Source organism: Phalangium opilio, unplaced genomic scaffold (genome assembly GCF_054372755.1).
Source record: "Phalangium opilio isolate 3A_F unplaced genomic scaffold, DU_Popi_V2 ptg000009l_1, whole genome shotgun sequence".
Lineage (NCBI taxonomy): Eukaryota > Metazoa > Arthropoda > Arachnida > Opiliones > Phalangiidae > Phalangium > Phalangium opilio.
This window is the reverse complement of record NW_028324146.1, coordinates 531026-551865: the sequence shown is the minus strand read 5'-3', so window position 1 is coordinate 551865 and position 20840 is coordinate 531026. Positions and strand designations below refer to the sequence as shown.

Here is a 20840-nt window from a genome sequence, read left to right as displayed (position 1 = left end):
ACGATTTCCCCTCTAACCCAACATGTTAAATAATTTTGTTGGCTATGAAAAGTGGTTTTGTGAGGGAACAGCTCCAAGTCGAGGAATATGATGCTGCAGGTTAAAGTTTGTGTCCCTGTCCCATCTAGTTCACTTCTCACCCCCAACATCTAGTACACGATAGGGAACAACACTCGCAAACATTTCTTTGAGGTGCGTATTCCATTTGACTGCTCTGAGATGGCTCTCGATTTGGTTAGAGTATTACGTCAACAAATCAAATATGCAGATCTATGGCCGAGATGCTTATAGCGAATTCCGTAGAACTGCTCTGAGATCGCTCGAATTTTATGTTAGTTTATCACTGTAAATCGATTAAAAAAGGTTGTCGTTCCATTCTCCCTTTAAATCCTACAACAACAAAAAATTTAAATATAGAAAATGCTTTTCTCTAATAAAGATACGCGAATTTAGCCATGGACTCCTGATGAACTTGAGGTCGCAACCCTGGATTGCCTATCGTAGGCATAACACGTAGGTCCAGTGGGGCCTTGGACTCCCCGTCACAGGCTTAACTCGTGGGTCCGGTCGGGCCTTGGGCTCTCTGTCACTGGCTTAACTCGTAGGTCCGGCGGGCCTTGGACTCCACGTCTTAGGCTTAACTCGTACGTCCGGTGGGGCCTTGGACTCCCCGTCATAGGCTTAACTCGTAGGTCCGGCGGGGCCTTGGACTCCCCGTTATTGGCTTAACTCATATGTCCGGCGGGGCCTTGGACTCCCCGTCATAGGCATAACACGTAGGCTAGGTGGGGCCTTGGACTCCCCGTCACAGGCTTAACTCGTAGGTCCGGTCGGGCCTTGGGCTCTCTGTCACTGGCTTAATAAGTAGGTCCGGTGGGGCCTTGGACTCCCCGTCATAGGCTTAACAAGTAGGTCCGGTGGGGCCTTGGACTCCCCGTTATTGGCTTAACTCATATGTCCGGCGGGGCCTTGGACTCCCCGTTATTGGCTTAACTCATATGTCCGGCGGGGCCTTGGACTCCCCGTCATAGGCTTAACTCGTAGGTCCAGTGGGGCCTTGGACTCCCCGTCACAGGCTTAACTCGTAGGTCCGGTCGGGCCTTGGGCTCTCTGTCACTGGCTTAATAAGTAGGTCCGGTGGGGCCTTGGACTCCCCGTTATAGGCTTAACAAGTAGGTGAATAAATACTATAGGCGTATTTCTTTTCGATTAATCTTTAATTCATTCTTCCATAAATAACATTAGATAGGTATAAATTAAAAGAAGTTCTAATTTATCTCCGGTTATTTCTTTCCCTTTTTCTTGTTACTCGGTTGTTTGGCGTTGGGGTCGACGCCTCCCATCGCTATCATTTTCTTCTTGAGTTCCAGAAGAATGGCCACTTCGGCGTCAACGGCGCTTTTAATCGCCTTCTGACTTTTCAGTAAACGGACTTTCTCGCCCTAACACCAAAAAAACACGTTAATCTGAGCCACACATCTTACTCCATTTTTAAATCGTTTTAGATCGATAGTCCTTAACAAATCCCACCAAACGGAGAAAACGCAAAAAGTGCCTTTCAGGCGACGCTTTAAACGAGATCCGTTTTTAATTGGGGTCAAAGTTCATCAAAAGTACCCCTGTCGTCTGCTACAACGGCCAAAAATATGTACTGTAGCAGACGACAGACGAATTTCTTACCGTTACTCTCACCCACGAATCCCGACTCTTCCCGAGATAAGCCTAACGGGAAGAAATTCGTCTGTCGTCTGCTACAGTACATATTTTTGGCCTTTGTAGCAGACGCCAGACGAATTTCTCCCTGTACCGTTACTCTCCTCCACGAATCCCGACTCTTCCCGAGATAAGCCTAACGGGAAGAAATTCGTCTGTCGTCTGCTACAGTACATATTTTTGGCAATTGTAGCAGACGACAGACGAATTCGTCGTCCACGAAAAGACCGAGATAAGCTTAACTTCCGGTGGCGGTTGGATATTAATTAAGTGGATTGGAAATTTGGAATAGTTTACCTGTTGCGTTACTTGTTCGGTGATCTTCTGTAGTTCCACAGGGTCAATATTAATCTCGACTTTTTCCGGACTGTTAAGGACAGGACTGGCCGCGGCTTTCTCGCCTTTCTTTTCCGTCTGAGCTTGCTGAAATGATTAGCGACGATCTTTTAGACAAGGCCCGAGTTATTCGCGATCTCTAAACGTTAATGTTCTTACCCTTTCGGGAGAATCTTGTTTTCCAGCGTATTTCTTCTTGAGTAACTCAACTTCGGCCAGTTCGATCTTCTTGAACAATGGAACGGGCTACGGAATAAATTGTTTCTTAGTAAACAAAGAAACGCAATTCTGAAAGACAACCTTAGGTCATATGGTTTGAAGCCTAAAGCAATGTGGTCACTGTACGAGCTCCCTGACTTGGTTTAAATCTTCTCACTTCCTCTGACAATTTCCACACTTTCAAAATTCCCAGACAATTTCCACACATTTCAAAATTCCCAGACAATTTCCACGCATTTCAAAATTCCCAGACAATTTCCACACATTTCAAAATTCCCAGACAATTTCCACACATTTCAAAATTCCCAGACAATTTCCACGCATTTCAAAATTCCCAGACAATTGCACACATTTCAAAATTCCCAGACAATTTCCACGCATTTCAAAATTCCCAGACAATTGCACACATTTCAAAATTCCCAGACAATTGCACACATTTCAAAATTCCCAGACAATTTCCACGCATTTCAAAATTCCCTGAACATTTAACCCCCATATTAAAATTCCCTGAATATTTAACCCCCATATTAAAATTCCCTGTATATTTAACCCCCATATTAAAATTCCCTGACAATTTAAAATTCTTCTGACTTTCAAGTCACTTTTAAAAAGGTTCCCTGACCTTGTTGAAAATCTGTGTCTCCCGTATCTTCCCATTTTCAAGATCCCCGGACTATTCCATGTACGGCGTGCGGCCATTCCGTTTAGTAAAATGACAGAAACGTACCTTATTGAGGGGGTGTCCTTCCTTAAGATACTGCGAGAAATAAGTGGTCAGAACTTTCCTCTCAACGGGGAAGTTCAATTGCGAGCGCAGTTCTTGAGCGATACTCGGCATGTACGGATCCATCATCAGAGACAGAAGACACGAGACGTTGGCGCTTAAACCCATGACGGATCCCGCTCGCGCTCTGACATTAAAACACCAAACAATTAAAAGCCAATAATACAAAGGCTTAACATAGGCCCCGCCCCCACTTAACGGATTTAATTTCCCCAGTGCGTTTTGGTCAAATTTGGTAACGATTTGCGACCCCTGATTGATTTCTCACCTAGAGACACCAAAAGTAAATAGATATAAAAACAAAAAGTATCCTACACTTCGTTCGTTAATTGGCGCCGTGTAATACGAGAAGCCCTAACTTCTTTATCCCCGCCCCCCAGAATAGTGTCGACCCCCTTCCCCCTCTGCCGCGTGTGATTATTTACCTTCCCGACCGTGGGTGGTACAAGGGGGAACAAGCCGTCCCGTGAATAGGCTAAATATAGTAGTAGAGGATGCTAGCTCTAACACCCAAAAATGAACAAGTTTGGATCGCCACCATCACGTACTACTTTCTATAAGGTTATTTCCGTCAATTGTTTCATTTACCTGATTGGTTAGTTAATTCGTGTAGACGGTTGGTTAATAATTGGAGCGGGAGGAGGGACGTACTTTGCTTATTTCACTTTACACATCGTCTACAGTTAACCAAAGGCAGCTAGGGAATTCTTAATCAAGTGTAGGATACTTTTTGTTTACATCTATACACTTTTGGAACCAAATGCAGCAAAGGAATTGTTAGTCAAGTGTGCACTTTTTGACTTTAAATCTATACACTTTTGGAACCAAATACAGCAAAGGAATTGTTAGTCAAGTGTGTACTTTTTGACTTTAAATCTATACACTTTTGGAACAATATGGAAGGCAGCTAGGGAATTCTTAATCAAGTGTGTACTTTCTGTTCTTATATCTATATACTTTTGGAAATAGGCCTTATTGCGCCATGCAGAGATTAAAGTTTCCCACACCACAAACCAAGGAATTTACTTACCTCTGTTGAGCATCGCCTTTGATGAGCTCCCAAGGCTTATTCCCTTGAATATGTTGATTCCCAAAACGACTAATATTCAGAATATGTCGAATGCCGTCTCGAAGTCTAAATTAATTCCCTCAATTAATTAATTAATTAACTAATCTTAATTCAGTGAGTCAGTCAGCGTTCAATCGTAGATGGCGCCCGCCGCGAGTTACTCACTTGGTTTTTTCCATTAGATCGATGTACTTCTTGAGTTCCTTGTCTATTTTGGCCAACAGTAATTGGTCTTCCTCGTTCAATGAAATCGCTGGCATCTTGCCACCGAAATTGTTGTAAATAAACGTCAGAGCCCTGAGTGGGAGGGGCCAAAGGGACGTAAATACAATTTTAATTACGCGGCCAAATGAGCTCTCCAGCATCCAAATTGACGAGTACACTACACCGGACTAGGCCTAGTACAGTCAAAGGGGGAACACCCTTTGAGATAGTACGGTTGAAGGCAGAAGCAAGGTCACGTGCACACTTCAACAGGAGTTTTGGGGTGAATTTTAAATTTTACGGGTAGATTTTTGGTTTGAGTTAGTGTTGACCTCTATTCGACATTTGAGGTACCATGACGTCATATCACGTCACATATTGCTGTATTGGAGGTACCATGACGTCACGTATTGCTATCATGGAGGTACCATGACGTCACGTATTGCTATCATGGAGGTACCATGACGTCACGTATTGCTATCATAGAGGTACCATGACGTCACATATTGCTATCTTGAAGGTACCATGACGTCACATATTGCTATCTTGAAGGTATCATGACGTCACGTATTGTTCTTGGCGGTACCATGACGTCACGTATTGCTATCATGGAGGTACCATGACGTCACGTATTGCTATCATGGAGGTACCATGACGTCACGTATTGCTATCTTGAAGGTACCATGACGTCACGTATTGCTATCTTGAAGGTATCATGACGTCACATATTGCTCTTGGCGGTATCATGACGTCACGTATTGCTCTTGGAGGTACCATGACGTCACGTATTGCTATCATGGAGGTACCATGACGTCACGTATTGCTATCATGGAGGTACCATGACGTCACGTATTGCTATCATGGAGGTACCATGACGTCATATGACGTCAAATATTGCTATCATGGAGGTACCATGACGTCACGTATTGCTATCATGGAGGTACCATGACGTCATACGGTATCAGAGATTGCTATCCTGGATGTGTGATGACGTCATAATTCATCATCTTGGTCACCATCTTGGATGACTATCTGTATAGCCATAACTACTATCGCCACCCCCATATTCGACATTCAAATGAACCCCTAAAGAATGATTGCTCAAACACCATATTTTAGGGGTTCATTTGCATGTGTACAACGATGATACACCTATTTTTTCATGGAATTTCAAGGTGGTCCTTTTTGTCAATAAAATGTTGAGTGACACCCCCCAAATTGGTTCCTAGATCAAATTTTTGAGGCGACTCAGGACTTCATTTTGACGAGGGATACCAATTTTTGTACTTTTAAAACTATTACCGGTAACGATATCGAAAGAAAATTTAGACAAATTTTAGACAAAATCCGATAAATTTCAAAATAGCGTAACTTTCAAATTTATATGATTTGAAGCGAATAACTTTGGGTAACTTCATTTTTTAGGTATATCTACCCACAAAAAAAAGTTTCATTGAAATCCGCCACTAGCGAGCAGCGACGTTTGTCGAAAATGGAAATAATGACCCTTATGGGAATATTTGAGCAATACGCGTGACCGTTTTGTATTACACGGTAAAACATTTGAGCGAATACGCGGCAATATTTGAGCGAATACGAGATAATATAGCGTAATTAATACAAGCCTACAGCTAAACTTTTTGCAAGACTTGCCAATACATTTCCCCCAAAGTAAATCTGAGGCGTATTATGTAGAATGGTAATTATTCACCTGTTAGCGTAGTTTCCCAGGTTGTTTAGAAGCTCGGTGTTATTTTTGGTCATAAGATCGTTCCAACTAAAGACAGTGTCTTGCGACTCTGGTCGAATGTAAAGAAGGTAAAAACGGAAAATGTCCGCCGGGATTCCCGTGTCTTGGGCGTCGTTACCAAAGACGCCGATACCTCGACTCTTGGAGAACTTTGTGTCCTCGTAGTTCAAGTACTCTGAAGCGGAAAGGAATGACTTTCACACTTATTGTTCAAAAGGCGGGGTAAAATAGAGATCGAGGGGTCCGTCATTCGAAAAAAAAACGTACGGGATTTTTAAATCCCTCGGATTTTTATGGATTTTTTCGTATTTTTTTTATTTATATGGATTTGTCAATTTTTTATAAAAATCCAAAATCCAGTAGGATTTTCAAAAAAACCGTTGTGTTTTTGAATTTTTTCATGGAATTTCGTATTTTTTCTCGGGATTTTGTATTTTTTTTCGGGGATTTTGTATTTTTTCGGGGATTTTGTATTTTTTCGGGGATTTTGTATTTTTTCGGGGATTTTGTATTTTTTCGGGGATTTTGTATTTTTTCGGGGATTTTGTATTTTTTCGGGGATTTTGTATTTTTTCGGGGATTTTGTATTTTTTCGGGGATTTTGTATTTTTTCGGGGATTTTGTATTTTTTCGGGGATTTTGTATTTTTTCGGGGATTTTGTATTTTTTCGGGGATTTTGTATTTTTTCGGGGATTTTGTATTTTTTCGGGGATTTTGTATTTTTTCGGGGATTTTGTATTTTTTCGGGGATTTTCTTTTTGTATTTTCACTGGAATTTTGGATTTGTTTTTGGATTTTTCCCCGAGCGTACGCGATTTTTTGGCAATGACGGACCCCTCGTCTCATTGTGTTAGTGGTAGGAATTCTCCATGCGTGTAAACCATGTATTTCAGTTTACACGTCATCTACAGTTAACCAAAGACAGCTAGGGAATTCTTAATCTAGTGTAGGATACTTTTTGACTTTATATCTATATACTTTTGATTGTAGAAACGCAATAGGAGTAACGTGTTAACAACATAAGACAATTGTGTTCTCACCGACTGCGGCTAAATGATTGACGATGGTGTAATTGTCTTTGCTACCCAAACAGGAAGAAGGGAAGATGATTCCGTGGAAGGGAACGTTGTCTTTGGCCATGAACTGGTACAACTTTACATCGTCGGGACTTTTCCACCATTTCTCCCAGTCCGACGTGTAGGCGGCCGTCATTGATAAGTAACCGATAGGAGCGTCAAACCACACGTAAAACACCTGAAACGGAAAAGTACGTCCTATCCTGCAATTTAAACGCTATAAGCGCAGTTACGACGACGCCAATCTAATGGCGTCGATAAACTATTTAGGCCTAACACTTCGAAAAAGGCTATGGAATTATATGACGCTGACCTTTTCAGTGAATCCTTCTAAGGGAACCGGGGTCCCCCATTTCAGGTCTCTAGTGATGGCTCTCGGCTTCAAGCCTTCCTTCAACCAGGCGTAACATATCACTTTGGCCGTTGTCGACCAATCACCCGCGGCCGTGGCGCCATCTAACCACGACTTTAAAATCGGCTCTAACTGAAACAAAAAATACGCATACAAAATTAACCAGGGTTCATACAACTTTTGGAAAACAAATTTCCCCGAGTTTCCCAGGTTTTTCCCGTATATGGAGTATCCTATGGAGCAAATGTTAACGAAGGAGGGGAGGGGGCAAATAGGACAATAACATACTCGAAGGACATCCCCGTATCCCTAGTAGAACCAGAGTTATGAGCCTCCAAATATAGTGTAATGTTAATCCTATGGAGGGGGATATGTTCACGAACATTTTGCTTAAATACTCGGCCCCTTTTTACTCGATCCCCACGTTTTTAGTATGGTTTGATGGGGGGCAAATAGGGCTATAACATACTCAAAAGGACATCCCCGTATCTCTAGTAGAACCAGAGTTATGAGCCTCCAAAGTATAGTGTAATGTTAATCCTATGGAGGGAATGTTTACGAACATATTGCTTAATTACTCGGCCCCTGTTTGACGCAAATTTCCCTGATTTCCCTGAATTTAACTAAAAATTCTAAATTTCCCTGAGGTTTTTGTCAACTATTTATTTCCCAGATTTTTCCAGGTTTTCCAGGCTTTCACTCAAAAGAAAAACCCAGAATTTCAAAGGATATCTCATGAAATTATAAGCGAATATAGGATTTCATAGGATATTACGTAAAATTATGGATGCATATATTCGAAAATATAGGAATTATAGGAATGGACTCCGAGTGTCAAGTTACCTTGGGTAAATCGAGGAATAAATGCTGAGAGGATTTGAGTTGGGGTTCGTGCCGGCAGACTTTGCACCTGGGTTTGATCAACTCGATGGGATTGACCAATTTCTGGCACTTATCGCACTGATCACCGCGAGCGTCATCGTAGGCGCAGAACGGACAAATTCCCTCCACGAAACGATCCGCTAAAAACCTAATCACCAACCAAATTGATCTACTTTGATCAAATCTTAGGCCTACGTTTTTGGATCAACGAGATCTTACCGACTGCAATGAGTGCAGAAAAGTTGTTCCGTCGTGTCCGTTAAAATGTAACCGGCTTTGTACAGTTTCCAGAACATGTCCTGAGAAATGCTGCGAAAAATATTGGTTTTTAATAAATTTGATATCGAGCATGTTCGCGAGAGTAGATTAATCGCGATTGAGCATGTTAGCTAGTGTAGATTAATCGCGATTGAGCATGTTATCTAGAGTAGATTAATCGCGATTGAGCATGTTAGCTTGTGTAGATTAATCGCGATTGAGCATGTTAGCTAGTGTAGATTAATCGCGATTGAGCATGTTAGCTTGTGTAGATTAATCGCGATTGAGCATGTTAGCTAGTGTAGATTAATCGCGATTGAGCATGTTAGCTAGTGTAGATTAATCGCGATTGAGCATGTTAGCTAGTGTAGATTAATCGCGATTGAGCATGTTATCTAGCGTAGATTAAGGTGCGTTTTCAAAGGCGCGTGTTGAGGGTATTTTTTAGCGAGAAGCGGACCGCGCGATTTTTTTTTCTCGCCAAGAAATTTTCTTTTTTCTCGCTATCGCTTGCGCTAGCGATACTTTTTTGTCAACCGTTTTCATGTGCGCGATAAACGTGCATAGAGAGATCGTTAAGCCTAATTTTTCAGTAAATGTTTTACATTCATTTTCTAAATAATAAACATTTAAGCTGAAGAAAAACACCTACCTATATCACAAAAAAACGTACTATTCATCCATTTTCGTCGCTACATCCATCCATTTATTCTCTTTAAATCTGTGTGGCGATAAGCTCCATATAGGCCTAATGTCTCTTTTTCCAACTAAATTACCAATTTTTCTTTCTTTTCATCTAAAACTCTTTTATTCTCAGCTCGAATTAGTCATATATTTTCGTTTATTAAGAATTGTTTACCCATTTTTATATTCACTTTTAAAACTCGGAATAATTAGGCTTAAAACGTAGACTTTTTAAGTCTCGCGCTGCACTTAAAACACGCGCCAAAGTTTTCGACGCTCCCATTGGCTACGAAAAATATGACATCACAAACATTAAGCGAGAAAGAAAAACGCTTAGCGAGAATATCTAATTGAATCTGATCGGAGCGGGTAGCGATTTTTTTCCCCGCTCGCGGTTTTTACTCGCACCCGCAAAAAATATCGCTTTAATGAAAACGGTTGCTCGCGGAGCGGGTGCGAGAATTTTTAGTTTTTTCTCGCACCCGCTCGATTTTTACCCTCAACACGCGCCTTTGAAAACGCACCTTAAATCGCGATTGAGCATGTTAGCTAGCGTAGATTAATCGCGAATGAGCATGTTAGCTAGTGTTGATTAATCGCGATTGAGCATGTTAGCTAGAGTAGATTAATCGCGATTGAGCATGTTAGCTAGCGTAGATTAATCGCGAATGAGCATGTTAGCTAGTGGAGATTAATCGCGATTGAGCATGTTAGCTAGTGTAGATTAATCGCGAATGAGTAAATAAATCGCGATTATGTTCGCGAGAGAGTGAGAGTAATTAAATTGCATTGATAAAGATATATTGCCATTGCGTTTGTTTGGCAACGTAAATAAATATCGAATGAAACCAGACGTACTTTGTTTGATGTTGCGTGCTGGTCCTTCCGAAATGGTCAAAGCTGATACTGAACCAATCGTAGATGTCCTTATGCAACTTGTTGTATTTGGTGCAGATCTCTTCGGGGGTCGTCTTCTCCTCCAGGGCCTTGGTCTCCGTCGCCGTCCCGTATTCGTCCGTCCCGCAAATATAAATCGTGTTGTACTGCCTCAAACGACAATACCTGAAAAAGCGCGCCAGCCATAATCAATTGCATCGTACAAAACCAAGGCCTAATTGGACCCAAATTTGAATTCGGCGCATAAAGAGACTTTTAACGCACCTGGCAAATACGTCAGCGCTGAGAACGGCTCCGATGATATTTCCAAGATGGGGGACGTTATTAACGTAGGGAAGAGCGGAAGTGACCAAGATGTTCCGCTCTCCTTTCACCGGAAGACTGAAAAGGACAAGTTAAATACTTCAAAGGGTGGCCAAGAAAATTTGAAATTATTTTCTGATCACGACGATTATCTGTTAACCATTGATATACTCTAACGCGCAACTCCAAAAATCCCTTTTTTTAAAAATTGACCAATGTGTTTGGACCCTTTTAAAGTATAACCGGAGATTGTTGGAAAATATCTGTATATACACTGTCACAACATCGGTTGTCAGCACGCGCAAAACTAGGTCTCTATGCAACCTAGCCTTGTGCGTGCCGAGGGGTCGGTCATTGCCAAAAAATGGCGTACGCTCGGGGAAAAATCCAAAAACAAATCCGAAATTCCAGTGAAAATACAAAAAGGATTTTGTATTTTCCCAAATTTTGTGAAAATGCACAAAAAAATCCCAAATTTTGTGAAAATGCACAAAAAAATCCCAAATTTTGTGAAAATGCACAAAAAAATCCCAAATTTTGTGAAAATGCACAAAAAAATCCCAAATTTTGTGAAAATGCACAAAAAAATCCCAAATTTTGTGAAAATCCACAAAAAAATCCAAAATTTTGTGAAAATCCACAATAAAATCCAAAATTTTGTGAAAATCCACAATAAAATCCAAAATTTTGTGAAAATCCACAAAAAATCCAAAATTTTTCAAATTCACAAATCCAGGAAGACGATAAAAATTACGGTTAAAAATACAAAATCCTAAAAAAAATACGAAATCCCAAAACAAATTACGAAATCCCGAAAAAATACAAAATCCCGAAAAAATACAAAATCCCGAAAAAAAAATGCCAAATCCCGAAAAAAATGCAAAATCCCGAAAAAAAATGCAAAATCCCGAAAAAAAATGCAAAATCCCGAAAAAAATACAAAATCCTGAGAAAAAATACGAAATTCCATGAAAACATTCAAAAACACAACGGTTTTTTTTGAAAATCCTAATGGATTTTGGATTTTTATAAAAAATTGACAAATCCATTTAAATTAAAAAAAATCCATAAAAATCCGAGGGATTTAAAAATCCCGTACGTTTTTTTTTCGAATGACGGACCCCTCGGCGTGCTGTCAAGAGACATAAAACTTGAGGATCTTCAGGATTCAAAATATCCGCGAGTTTTTTTAGCTCGAGTGCACGGACCTCTAGGCCTTAGTTTCAAATAAGTGTAGTAGGCTGTAGGCAATTTCACACCTATTTGAAACTAAGGCCTAGAGGTCCGTGCATGCACTCGAGCTAACTTAAACTCGAGGATATTCTAAATCCTGATTATCCTGAAGTTTTTCGTAACTTGTCAGTACGTACATAGAGACCTAGTTTTGCGCGTGCTGACAACCGATGTTGTAACAGAGTATATAGAGAATAAGCTGTCGTCCGAGATAGGGAATTGCCTATCCTGTAGAGTGAAAACAAATTTCAACCTCACGCAATGCGCGTTCTTTATCCATGGCCATACGGTCCAAAAATAAACCCGCGATCCCCAGACTGAGGGTTGCCAAGAGCTGGGGTGAGTCAAGGCAACACCTGGGCGGGGGCGGGGTCTGAACCAGGGCGAGCATAAGGTGGCGCTATTTTAAACAATCGGTCCATGTCGTTTATAGAACCAGGTTAAGAACTGAGTTGGCGACAATAATAGCGCCATCTATTGCCACTAAGCGGAAATATGACGAGTTTCCGTCTCTTTTCACAAATACAGGGTTCGGACGAAAATTTTACATTGAAAATCCCTGCCTTTTCCAGGTTATCCTGTAACGGGGAGCCCGTTACCAGGGTTCACCACTAGAGGGAGCAAGTTATACTGATTCCAGAGTTCCCCGCTAGCCGGCCCAGAAAGCTGAACCTTGGACCTGTCGTCTGCTCGCCCTCGGATTGGCTGATCCCCGGAGGCCCGAGGGGATATAATTCAAAGGTAGCCCGGGAACCAGGGCAGTTGGAGGGTTACCGGCATCAAGATCAGTTAATAACTTTATTTACTTGTTAAACGTTATTTAACGGATTGTAATGTATACTAATAATTTACTAAAGGATTGTACATATAAATTAACCGGATTAATGTCATAATAAATATATTTTATGAATTTAACTACGTAGTCGTGTGATTTCGGGTATCAACGAGAGCGCGCAATTACAATCCCTGACCAATTTTTGGCAATATCCCTGACCACCATTTTAAGTACGTGTTTACTAAAGCCCACTTCATCACATACACCTGGCTCACATTTAGCATTGCTCGAAGCAATCATGGTTTGATATACCAAACGAAATCCCAGACGTATCCCTGACATTTTAGGAAAATATTTTAAATCCCTGACTTATCCCCCTATTTTCCTTATCCCTGACTTATCCAGGTTCCGTACGAACCCTTAATAATAGCACTTGGACGTAATTTTTGGCCTATTGACGCAACTGTGGCCATAGATACTTATTACAAGCGCGCTTCAGTATCTAAAATTAGATAACCAGAGCATTGAGTTGAGAAAATTACCACTAGAGTGGCCTTTGCGTTAACCTGCCTATAGAGCTATCTCAGAAACCTTAGTGTGACGTCACCCATGCTATTTTCCCATAGAACATAAGCGCCCACTGGCAAAGCTAGTCGCGTGACGTTCTACCTATGCACTCACGTCACAACTGAGATAGCTCTATTGAGGTACGTGGGACACTTTTGAAAACATCGGGACGGACGGACAGCTTCCAAGTTTATCACTCGATGGTGTCGCCATCTCGAAGCCTAGATAAGAAATGTATAAATACATGTATTCTTGAAAACAGTCAAATTTCCCGCCTATTCTTTTAGTTCCCTTGGTTGCCCCGGGATGGCGCCACAAGCGCGCGATATAGTTAATTGGGTCCTCTATCCTAGTCCTAGCGGATGAAAGGCCACTCTAGTGGTAATTTTCTCAACTCAATGAACCAGAGTGCATCTCAAAATAATTATCTATGAAAAATGAAAGAAGAGATAGTTACTGACACAGGAACAGTGACTGCTTTCCTCCTCCCTTCCGGTTTAGAATCAGATAACCACGATTGAACCGCCACTTGAATTTCTTCGGCAGTAAACACCGTTTCGGACTGTAACGCCAAAAAATAATAAATGCCTTAAAGCTCGAGTGACATATAGAGCCATATTACCCACTTCCCATGGCATTGCTTTACAAAAGGCTAAATTCTACATCGCGGGTCACGTGGTTCCCCTAAAAGTTTACTTTCCTTCCTAACTCCAGTTTATGGGCGGGATTTATACGTGCATTTAACCAGGAGTTCAGGAGGAAAGCAAACTTGTCGGGGAACCACGTGACTAGCATAAGTTCATAAGATATGTTGGCCATAAGTTTGTTACTGGTTACAAACTGGAGCTTGTCATGAAGTGATTGAAGTAGGTCATGAATTCAGGGTTAAAGCAACATACGCCTGGTGAGGCGCTGCTGTCAAAGGCTTAATATTGCAGACTAAATAGGACCTAGATGGAACTTGGTCCTGCAAAATTAATTAACCACAGAGTGTAGGCCTTCAACTCTCGCTTCCGTCGTTCTCCCTCGAACTAGCTCACACTTGTAAGTCACTAACATTACGAAGTATAGGTTGGCCATACTTCAGGGTTCATACAACTTTTGGAAAACAAATTTCCCTGAGATTTCCAACAACTATTACATAATCAAAAAACATCCCCGTATCTCTAGTACAACCAGAGTTATGATCCTCCAAAGTATAGTGTAATGTTAATCCTATGGAGGGAATATTCACGAACATGTTGCTTAATTACTTTGCCCTTGTTTGTCGAAGACATAAGTTTTTAGTACTGTTGGAAAGAGGACAAATAGGACTATTACATAATCAAAGGACATCCCCGTATCTCCAATATCACCAGAGTTATGAGCCTCCAAAGTATAGTGTAATGTTAATCCTATGGAGGGAATATTCACGAACATTTTTCTCAATTACTCGGCCTCTGTGTGACGAAACCCCAAGTTTTTATTATGGTTGGATGGGGGGGGGGGAATAGGACTATAACATACTCAAAGGACATCCCCGTATCTCTAGTACAACCAGAGTTATGAGCCCCCAAAGTATAGTGTAATGTTAATCATATGGAGGGAATATTCACGAACATTTTCCTCAATTACTTGGCCCCTGTTTGACGCAAATTTCCCTGATTTCCCTGAATTTTACTAAAAATTCGAAATTTCAGAGTTTCCCTGAGGTTTTTGTCAACTATTAATTTCCCTGATTTTTCCAGGTTTTCCCGCTTTTCCAGGCTTGTATGAACCCTGTACTTATGGAAGGAACATATCACTTATAAACTTTCATGTAACTATTTAGCCATATCGTAGTATACGACAGGCTCTTAGTTTGACCCGAGCTGTCGTAGTAGTGGTGGCCGTAGTTGTCGCTTCGTTATCGTCAGATTTTAGCTTAAAAGGAACTTTATATTACCACAACCCACCCATAGGGCTTACTGGGCTCGGTTAGAGATTTAATATTAATTAAAAAATTTTCAAGTCAGACCCGGGTATCGAACCCGGGTCGCTGGCGCAGTAGACAGAAATTCTACCACTGAACCATAGAGACTGCCCTTCCTTCCTCTGCTCTCGTCTTTTATTCAATCGAGGGGAGCAAGGTCAAAGGGCAAAGTTCAAGAGCACAACACTATAATAGGCGCCATCTTTCGGCCGTTACGACACATTTGGATGAAATTTTCAAATAGAAGTAACGTTTTGGGGGCATTGGGAATTATGACATCACTAGCTGTAGCTGGTGGCGTCGCTCGCGTGTAATTAGAACTTCCATCAAAATGATATAAAGACTGGGTAGATTTTATTTTTGAAGCACCCTAGGAGCGAAGGCACTCGGCGTTGCCCGTCAGCCCCTAGGGATGCATTTTCTATTAATTTTCACGCGGACATTATTCCATAAAGAAAGGTTTCTAAGTTTTTGGCCGCCATTTAAAAAGATGGCCACAAATCGAACCCGAAAGACCATTCAGCCCGTCTATAGGTTAAAGAAAACCAGTGTACTAAATATTTGCGAAATCGGTTGAAACGCGCGGACTCAGTTGCGGCGGATTGGGGGGAAATCTTCCTTAGTACGCGCCTACTACTTATGAGTAACGTTCCTCCAAATTTTCAGCCTTCTAGGGCAAGCGGTTGGGGCTGGGCGTTGATTATCAGTCAGACTTTGATTTATATAGATATAAATTATTGCTACTGACCTCATCCTCGTTGGCGTTTTGTTCAAGAGATGGCGCTGTTTTGACGGGTGAAAGACTGGCAGCTCTGTTAGGCTGCTTGCCACCGCGACTGGTTGGTACTGGCAAATTAACGCCGAGCAACGTTTCCTTCAAGCAATTTCTGTCTTTTCCTCGCAGAATTTTAGAAAGGGATTTTTGGGTGCAATCCAAGTTATGAACAGCTTCGTACCACGATGTTAAATTCGGGTATTTTTCAAAATATTCTAACGAAAATTAATTAGAAATGAAGTAATTTAACGTTAATTGCAATGCAATCATCGAAATTCAGTTTTCGTTTTTTTTATATTTAAATGAGATTCATGTCAGTAACGTTCTGTGAAATTGACAAATGATGGTTCTTTCGTTTAAAGAAAGCTTACAGGGATCATACAACTTTTGGAAAACAAATTTCCCTTAGATTTCCAGGTTTTTCCCCATATATTTCCCTGAATTTTCCAGGTTTTCCCGTAAATGGAGTAAATTTTAACGAGGAGGGCAAATAGGACTATTACATAATCAAAGGACATCCCCGTATCTCTAATATAACCAGAGTTATGAGCCTCCAAAGTTGGGTGTAATGTTAATCCTATGGAGGGAATGTTCACGAACATTTTGCTCAATTACTCGGCCCCTGTTTGACGCAAAGTTCCCTGAATTTTACTAAAAATTCAAAATTTCCCTGAGGTTTTTGTCAACTATTTATTTCCCTGATTTTTCCAAGTTTTCCAGGTTTGTATGATCCCTGAGCTTAGGACCTATTGTGATCAGTGAAAAAGCCCTGACGTCAGGCAATTTCTTCGATCTATCCCCTCGAAAAACCGTGAATAATAGAGCGGGCCTACCTTTTTTGAGTTTGGGGTCACTGGCCAAAATGTACAGAGTGGACCAAAGGACCACGTCTAATAGGGAAAGTTGGCTCTTGTTGAGGAGTGCTTTGGGGCCACTGGCTATGGACTCCAAACGTTTCAAACACTGATGAAGTCCAATCTTGACACTATCGCTAATTTTCCCCGCTCCTAACGAACACTGAACTACGTTCAAAACGTACGGCTGAGAAATTGAAATATTTAAGAATAATGACACTTAAAATTAAATAGCGAACGCGTTTTGGGAAGGATGACGCTAAACTAAACGCGGGACATGGATTCCAGAGCAGCCGACCATGGTTATTTTAGGGTCATACTCCCGTAAAAGCAAATTATTGGTTACCAAAAGGTGCGAGTTTTCCCATTCTAAGAATTCATCCTGAACTAAATTACGTTCAGCAGCTATCACTAATCTGAAAATTATTTTCTGAGCATCAGAGGCTATTATTCAGTAATCCCAAAATATAAAACAGTCAGGGTTCATAAAACCTTTGAAAAACAAATTTCCCCGAGTTTTCCAGGTTTTTTCCCATTTATTTCCCTGAGTTTCCCAGGTTTTTCCCGTATATGGAGTATCCTATGGAGCAAATCGTTAACGAAGGAGGGAGGGGGAAAATATGACTATTACACAATCACAGGACATCCCCGTATCTCCAATATAACCAGAGTTATTTGCCTCCAAAGTTGGGTGTAATGTTAATCCTATGGAGGGGAGTATGTTTACGAACATTTTGCTTAATTACTCGGCCACTATTTGTCGTAGCCCTAAGTGTTTAGTATGGTTGGATGGGGGGTAAATAGGACTAAAACATACTCAAAAGATATCCCCGTATCTCTAGTAGAACCAGAGTTATGAGCCTCCAAAGTATAGTGTAATGTTAATCCTATGGAGGGAATGTTTACGAACATTTTGCTTAATTACTCGGCCACTATTTGTCGTAGCCCTAAGTGTTTAGTATGGTTGGATGGGGGGTAAATAGGACTAAAACATACTGAAAGGACATCCTTGTATCTCTAGTAGAACCAGAGTTATGAGCCTCCAAAGTATAGTGTAATGTTAATCCTATGGAGGGAATGTTTACGAACATTTTCCTCAATTACTCGGCCACTATTTGTCGTAGCCCTAAGTGTTTAGTATGGTTGGATGGGGGGTAAATAGGACTAAAACATACTGAAAGGACATCCTTGTATCTCTAGTAGAACCAGAGTTATGAGCCTCGAAAGTACAGTGTAATGTAAATCCTATGGAGGGGAGTATGTTTATGAACATTTTGCTTAATTACTCGGCCACTGTTTGTCGTAGCCCTAAGTGTTTAGTATGGTTGGATGGGGGGCAAATTGGACTATAACATACTAAAAGGACATCCCCGTATCTCTAATAGAACCAGAGTTATTAGCCTCCAAAGTATAGTGTAATGTTAATCCTATGGAGGGTATGTTTATGAACATTTTGCTTAATTACTCAACCCCTGCTTGAAGCAAATTTCCCTGAATTTTACTAAAAAATCTAAATTTCCCCGAGTTTTTCCTGGGGTTTTTGTTTTATTTCCTTGATTTTTCCCTGTTTTCCAGGTTTGAACACTGAATAGTAATAAATTTCACAAGAAATTTTAAACAATATGCCATTATGACTCACTTGCAAATATTGTTGGGAGAAAATAATAAGTGCCCTGGTAAAACTTCAATATACGGGTATTTATTGGGAACACCTTTATCTGTGATTTTACATCAAAAATTAAATTAATAGAATTAACTTGATGATGAAACTTCAAGAGAAATTTACAATAGACTTACCCTTAGGCCTCGGCTCTTCAAACGTCCCACTTATATTTTGGGCTTCTAAAGCCAGGGATATTTTAATGGCCAAGAAATTATGGGCTTCCGAATATATAATCATTTTGCTGAGTTTAAATTGCTAATTATTTTACAGTTTCAATAGTAGTAATCGGCAATTTTCGATACTTAAAGTCGTGAATTAATAATTTCACCGGCACATGCCACGAGTAACGGGAACTGTAGCAGACCATATAGCAGACAAAGGGTGCTAGTCTGACAAGGGCAAGGTGGACGCTACAAACCAGGGTGAGAAATAAGGAAAATTTTTAAACTGGTCATTTGACCAGTAGAGCCCAAGGGTTTTAATTAAAAAACTGGTCAATGACCACTTAATATTTCTACATACTACTGTCAGAGCTGCACTGAAATGGTTTTAGGTTTTATATACTGTTTATTTTTTTCGTATGAATTGATTTCTATATCTCACTCAAAAGTTAGTTTATATATGTTAAAAAAATAATTAAACTTGGAACCTTTAATGGAAACATGTTCCATTTTAATACGAGTAGAATTTTCTAGGTTTGAAGTGCTTAAATTTGTTGTATTACAAACACTAAAGCCTCTTACAATGAAAGACTAACGACTCATAAAAACAATGCACATCGCAGCCACATATCTATGATCGCAGCTAGTCTACTAGTGCTAACCGGTCCGGTCCGGTCCGGATAACGGCGTTCTGTCACTTTCCCCTTCCGGGTGCGTTCAGTAATGCTCAACGGAGACCAAACGCGTTGAGCTCCGTTGATCAACGTGATGTCATGTGACGTATTAGGCTACTGAACAGGGCCGGAAATAAGCACAGGACACTGGACATTGTCCAATAAAATTTTAAAATGTCCCATAATTTTTTTAAAAACTAAGGGGGTCACTGGACATTTTGACCTATAAATTTTCCGAAGTTTTGATACCTTGACTATGGAGAAGCGACACCATTTTTGCACACTCCAGTGGACAATGTCCTATAAATTTTCCAGTCAAACAGGGGGTCAATGGACACATGTCCTATAACAATTTTTTCTTATTTCCGGCTCTGCTACTGAACGGTTTTTTTCAAACTTTGCGTTGTATCGTCTGCTTACAGTTCATGGAAATGGATATGCGAGGAGGACCCATAGACATTAGAATACTATTAATAACCTAGACACACTTATCGGAAGAGAAACACGCGCTTTTTGGATGCCGGGTTTACGCTATTTACCCATTTTATATGCTATGGGGAAAAACAAGACGTTGGCCACCTAGCGGCGGACGGAGAAACTAAAAATCAAAATAATTCCAAAAAGGCGGTAAATTTATGTTGAATTTTCTGTATTTTTAAAAGAGATGGCATAAAAATAGACAAATTATGTTAAGAAAGTTAGGTTTTATTAAGATATAAATGCATTTGCTATTTATTTATGTAAATTTCAATTAAATAAAAGCCGGAATTTGGCATATACCAGACAGGTGAAGTAGATTCATAAATAATTAAACTTTCCGAGCATGAGGTTTCTTAATGTATGGTGATATACATAAAATAATTATATAATTTATTTATTTCGACTCGTACTTAGAAGCCTGAGGGCTAATTTCATATCCCAGGTATCGATATTTTACTCTTATTACTACTTTTAAAGAAAAGACTATACTGTAAATGACTCGCTACCATGAAGCTGTTGAACTTAGTACCTGGTAAGTGGTATTCATATTGGATTTGTGTAATTTTTACTTGGAACAATAACTATGTGAGGCCTACCATAAACCAGAGAGGCAAGCCTCTTTGTGGTAATTTACTTGTTTTGCATTGGCACAGAAAGGCTACTTGAGACTTGAGTAGACCGAATAGGAAAAGTGAATAATACGAGAGTTAAGTTAACGGCTTACAATGAAACAGACACGCACAAAAGCTGATATACGTATGTAAAATTAGTATGATAAAATAAATTAAATGATGAATTTTCATTGGCCAAATGTTAAAGAAACAATATAAAACTTGACACAAATGTTTAGATAGAAACTAATATTGAGTACCTTTATCATCTCTACTAGTATATTCTGACAATTTTTAGCAATCCAGACAATTACCAAGTAGTTGTATAAACACTAGATTAAAACACTTATTTTGATAAAAATACTCTGATAATATATGTTAAATGACTAGCTGTCACGCTGCTTCGGACAAGAATCTTTGGACTCAGTCATTTAATCACAAAGAATATTCTGATAGAGTAGTGCTCATCGAGAATAATCAACTAATACTCTTAAAACAACTTTGGTAGGCCTAAATACTCTTAACTCATTCCTATAATAGGTTTATTAAAATGTAGAATTTCGGTAAA

The 20840-nt window shown here is 40.2% G+C and overlaps 1 protein-coding gene across 1 annotated transcript; it reads right to left on the bottom strand.

Annotated features, from left to right (window-relative positions):
* Positions 1-1198: 1198 nt before the first annotated feature.
* On the bottom strand, positions 1199-18714 carry MetRS (methionyl-tRNA synthetase 1). The gene is made up of 19 exons (XM_089844932.1): positions 18481-18714; positions 18323-18401; positions 17030-17099; positions 16663-16870; positions 15803-16044; positions 13565-13665; positions 10490-10606; positions 10187-10390; positions 8606-8695; positions 8348-8534; positions 7466-7636; positions 7117-7330; positions 6037-6250; positions 4287-4418; positions 4083-4187; positions 2996-3179; positions 2209-2295; positions 2011-2136; positions 1199-1442 (listed from the first exon to the last, which is right to left on the bottom strand). Exons 1-19 carry the CDS (start codon positions 18581-18583, stop codon positions 1284-1286), a joined length of 2793 nt encoding a protein of 930 aa, XP_089701058.1. The 5' UTR covers positions 18584-18714; the 3' UTR covers positions 1199-1283.
* Positions 18715-20840: the final 2126 nt, after the last annotated feature.

Excerpts from the sequence above, each read along its gene's own strand:
- MetRS (XM_089844932.1), bottom strand. The coding sequence starts at position 18,583 with ATGATTATATATTCGGAAGCCCATAATTTCTTGGCCATTAAAATATCC. Across the intron at positions 3,180-4,082 it reads AAAGGCGATGCTCAACAGAG|AGCGCGAGCGGGATCCGTCA; the intron begins GTAAGTAAATTC and ends TTTTAATGTCAG. Across the intron at positions 2,296-2,995 it reads AAGGACACCCCCTCAATAAG|CCCGTTCCATTGTTCAAGAA; the intron begins GTACGTTTCTGT and ends TTTATTCCGTAG.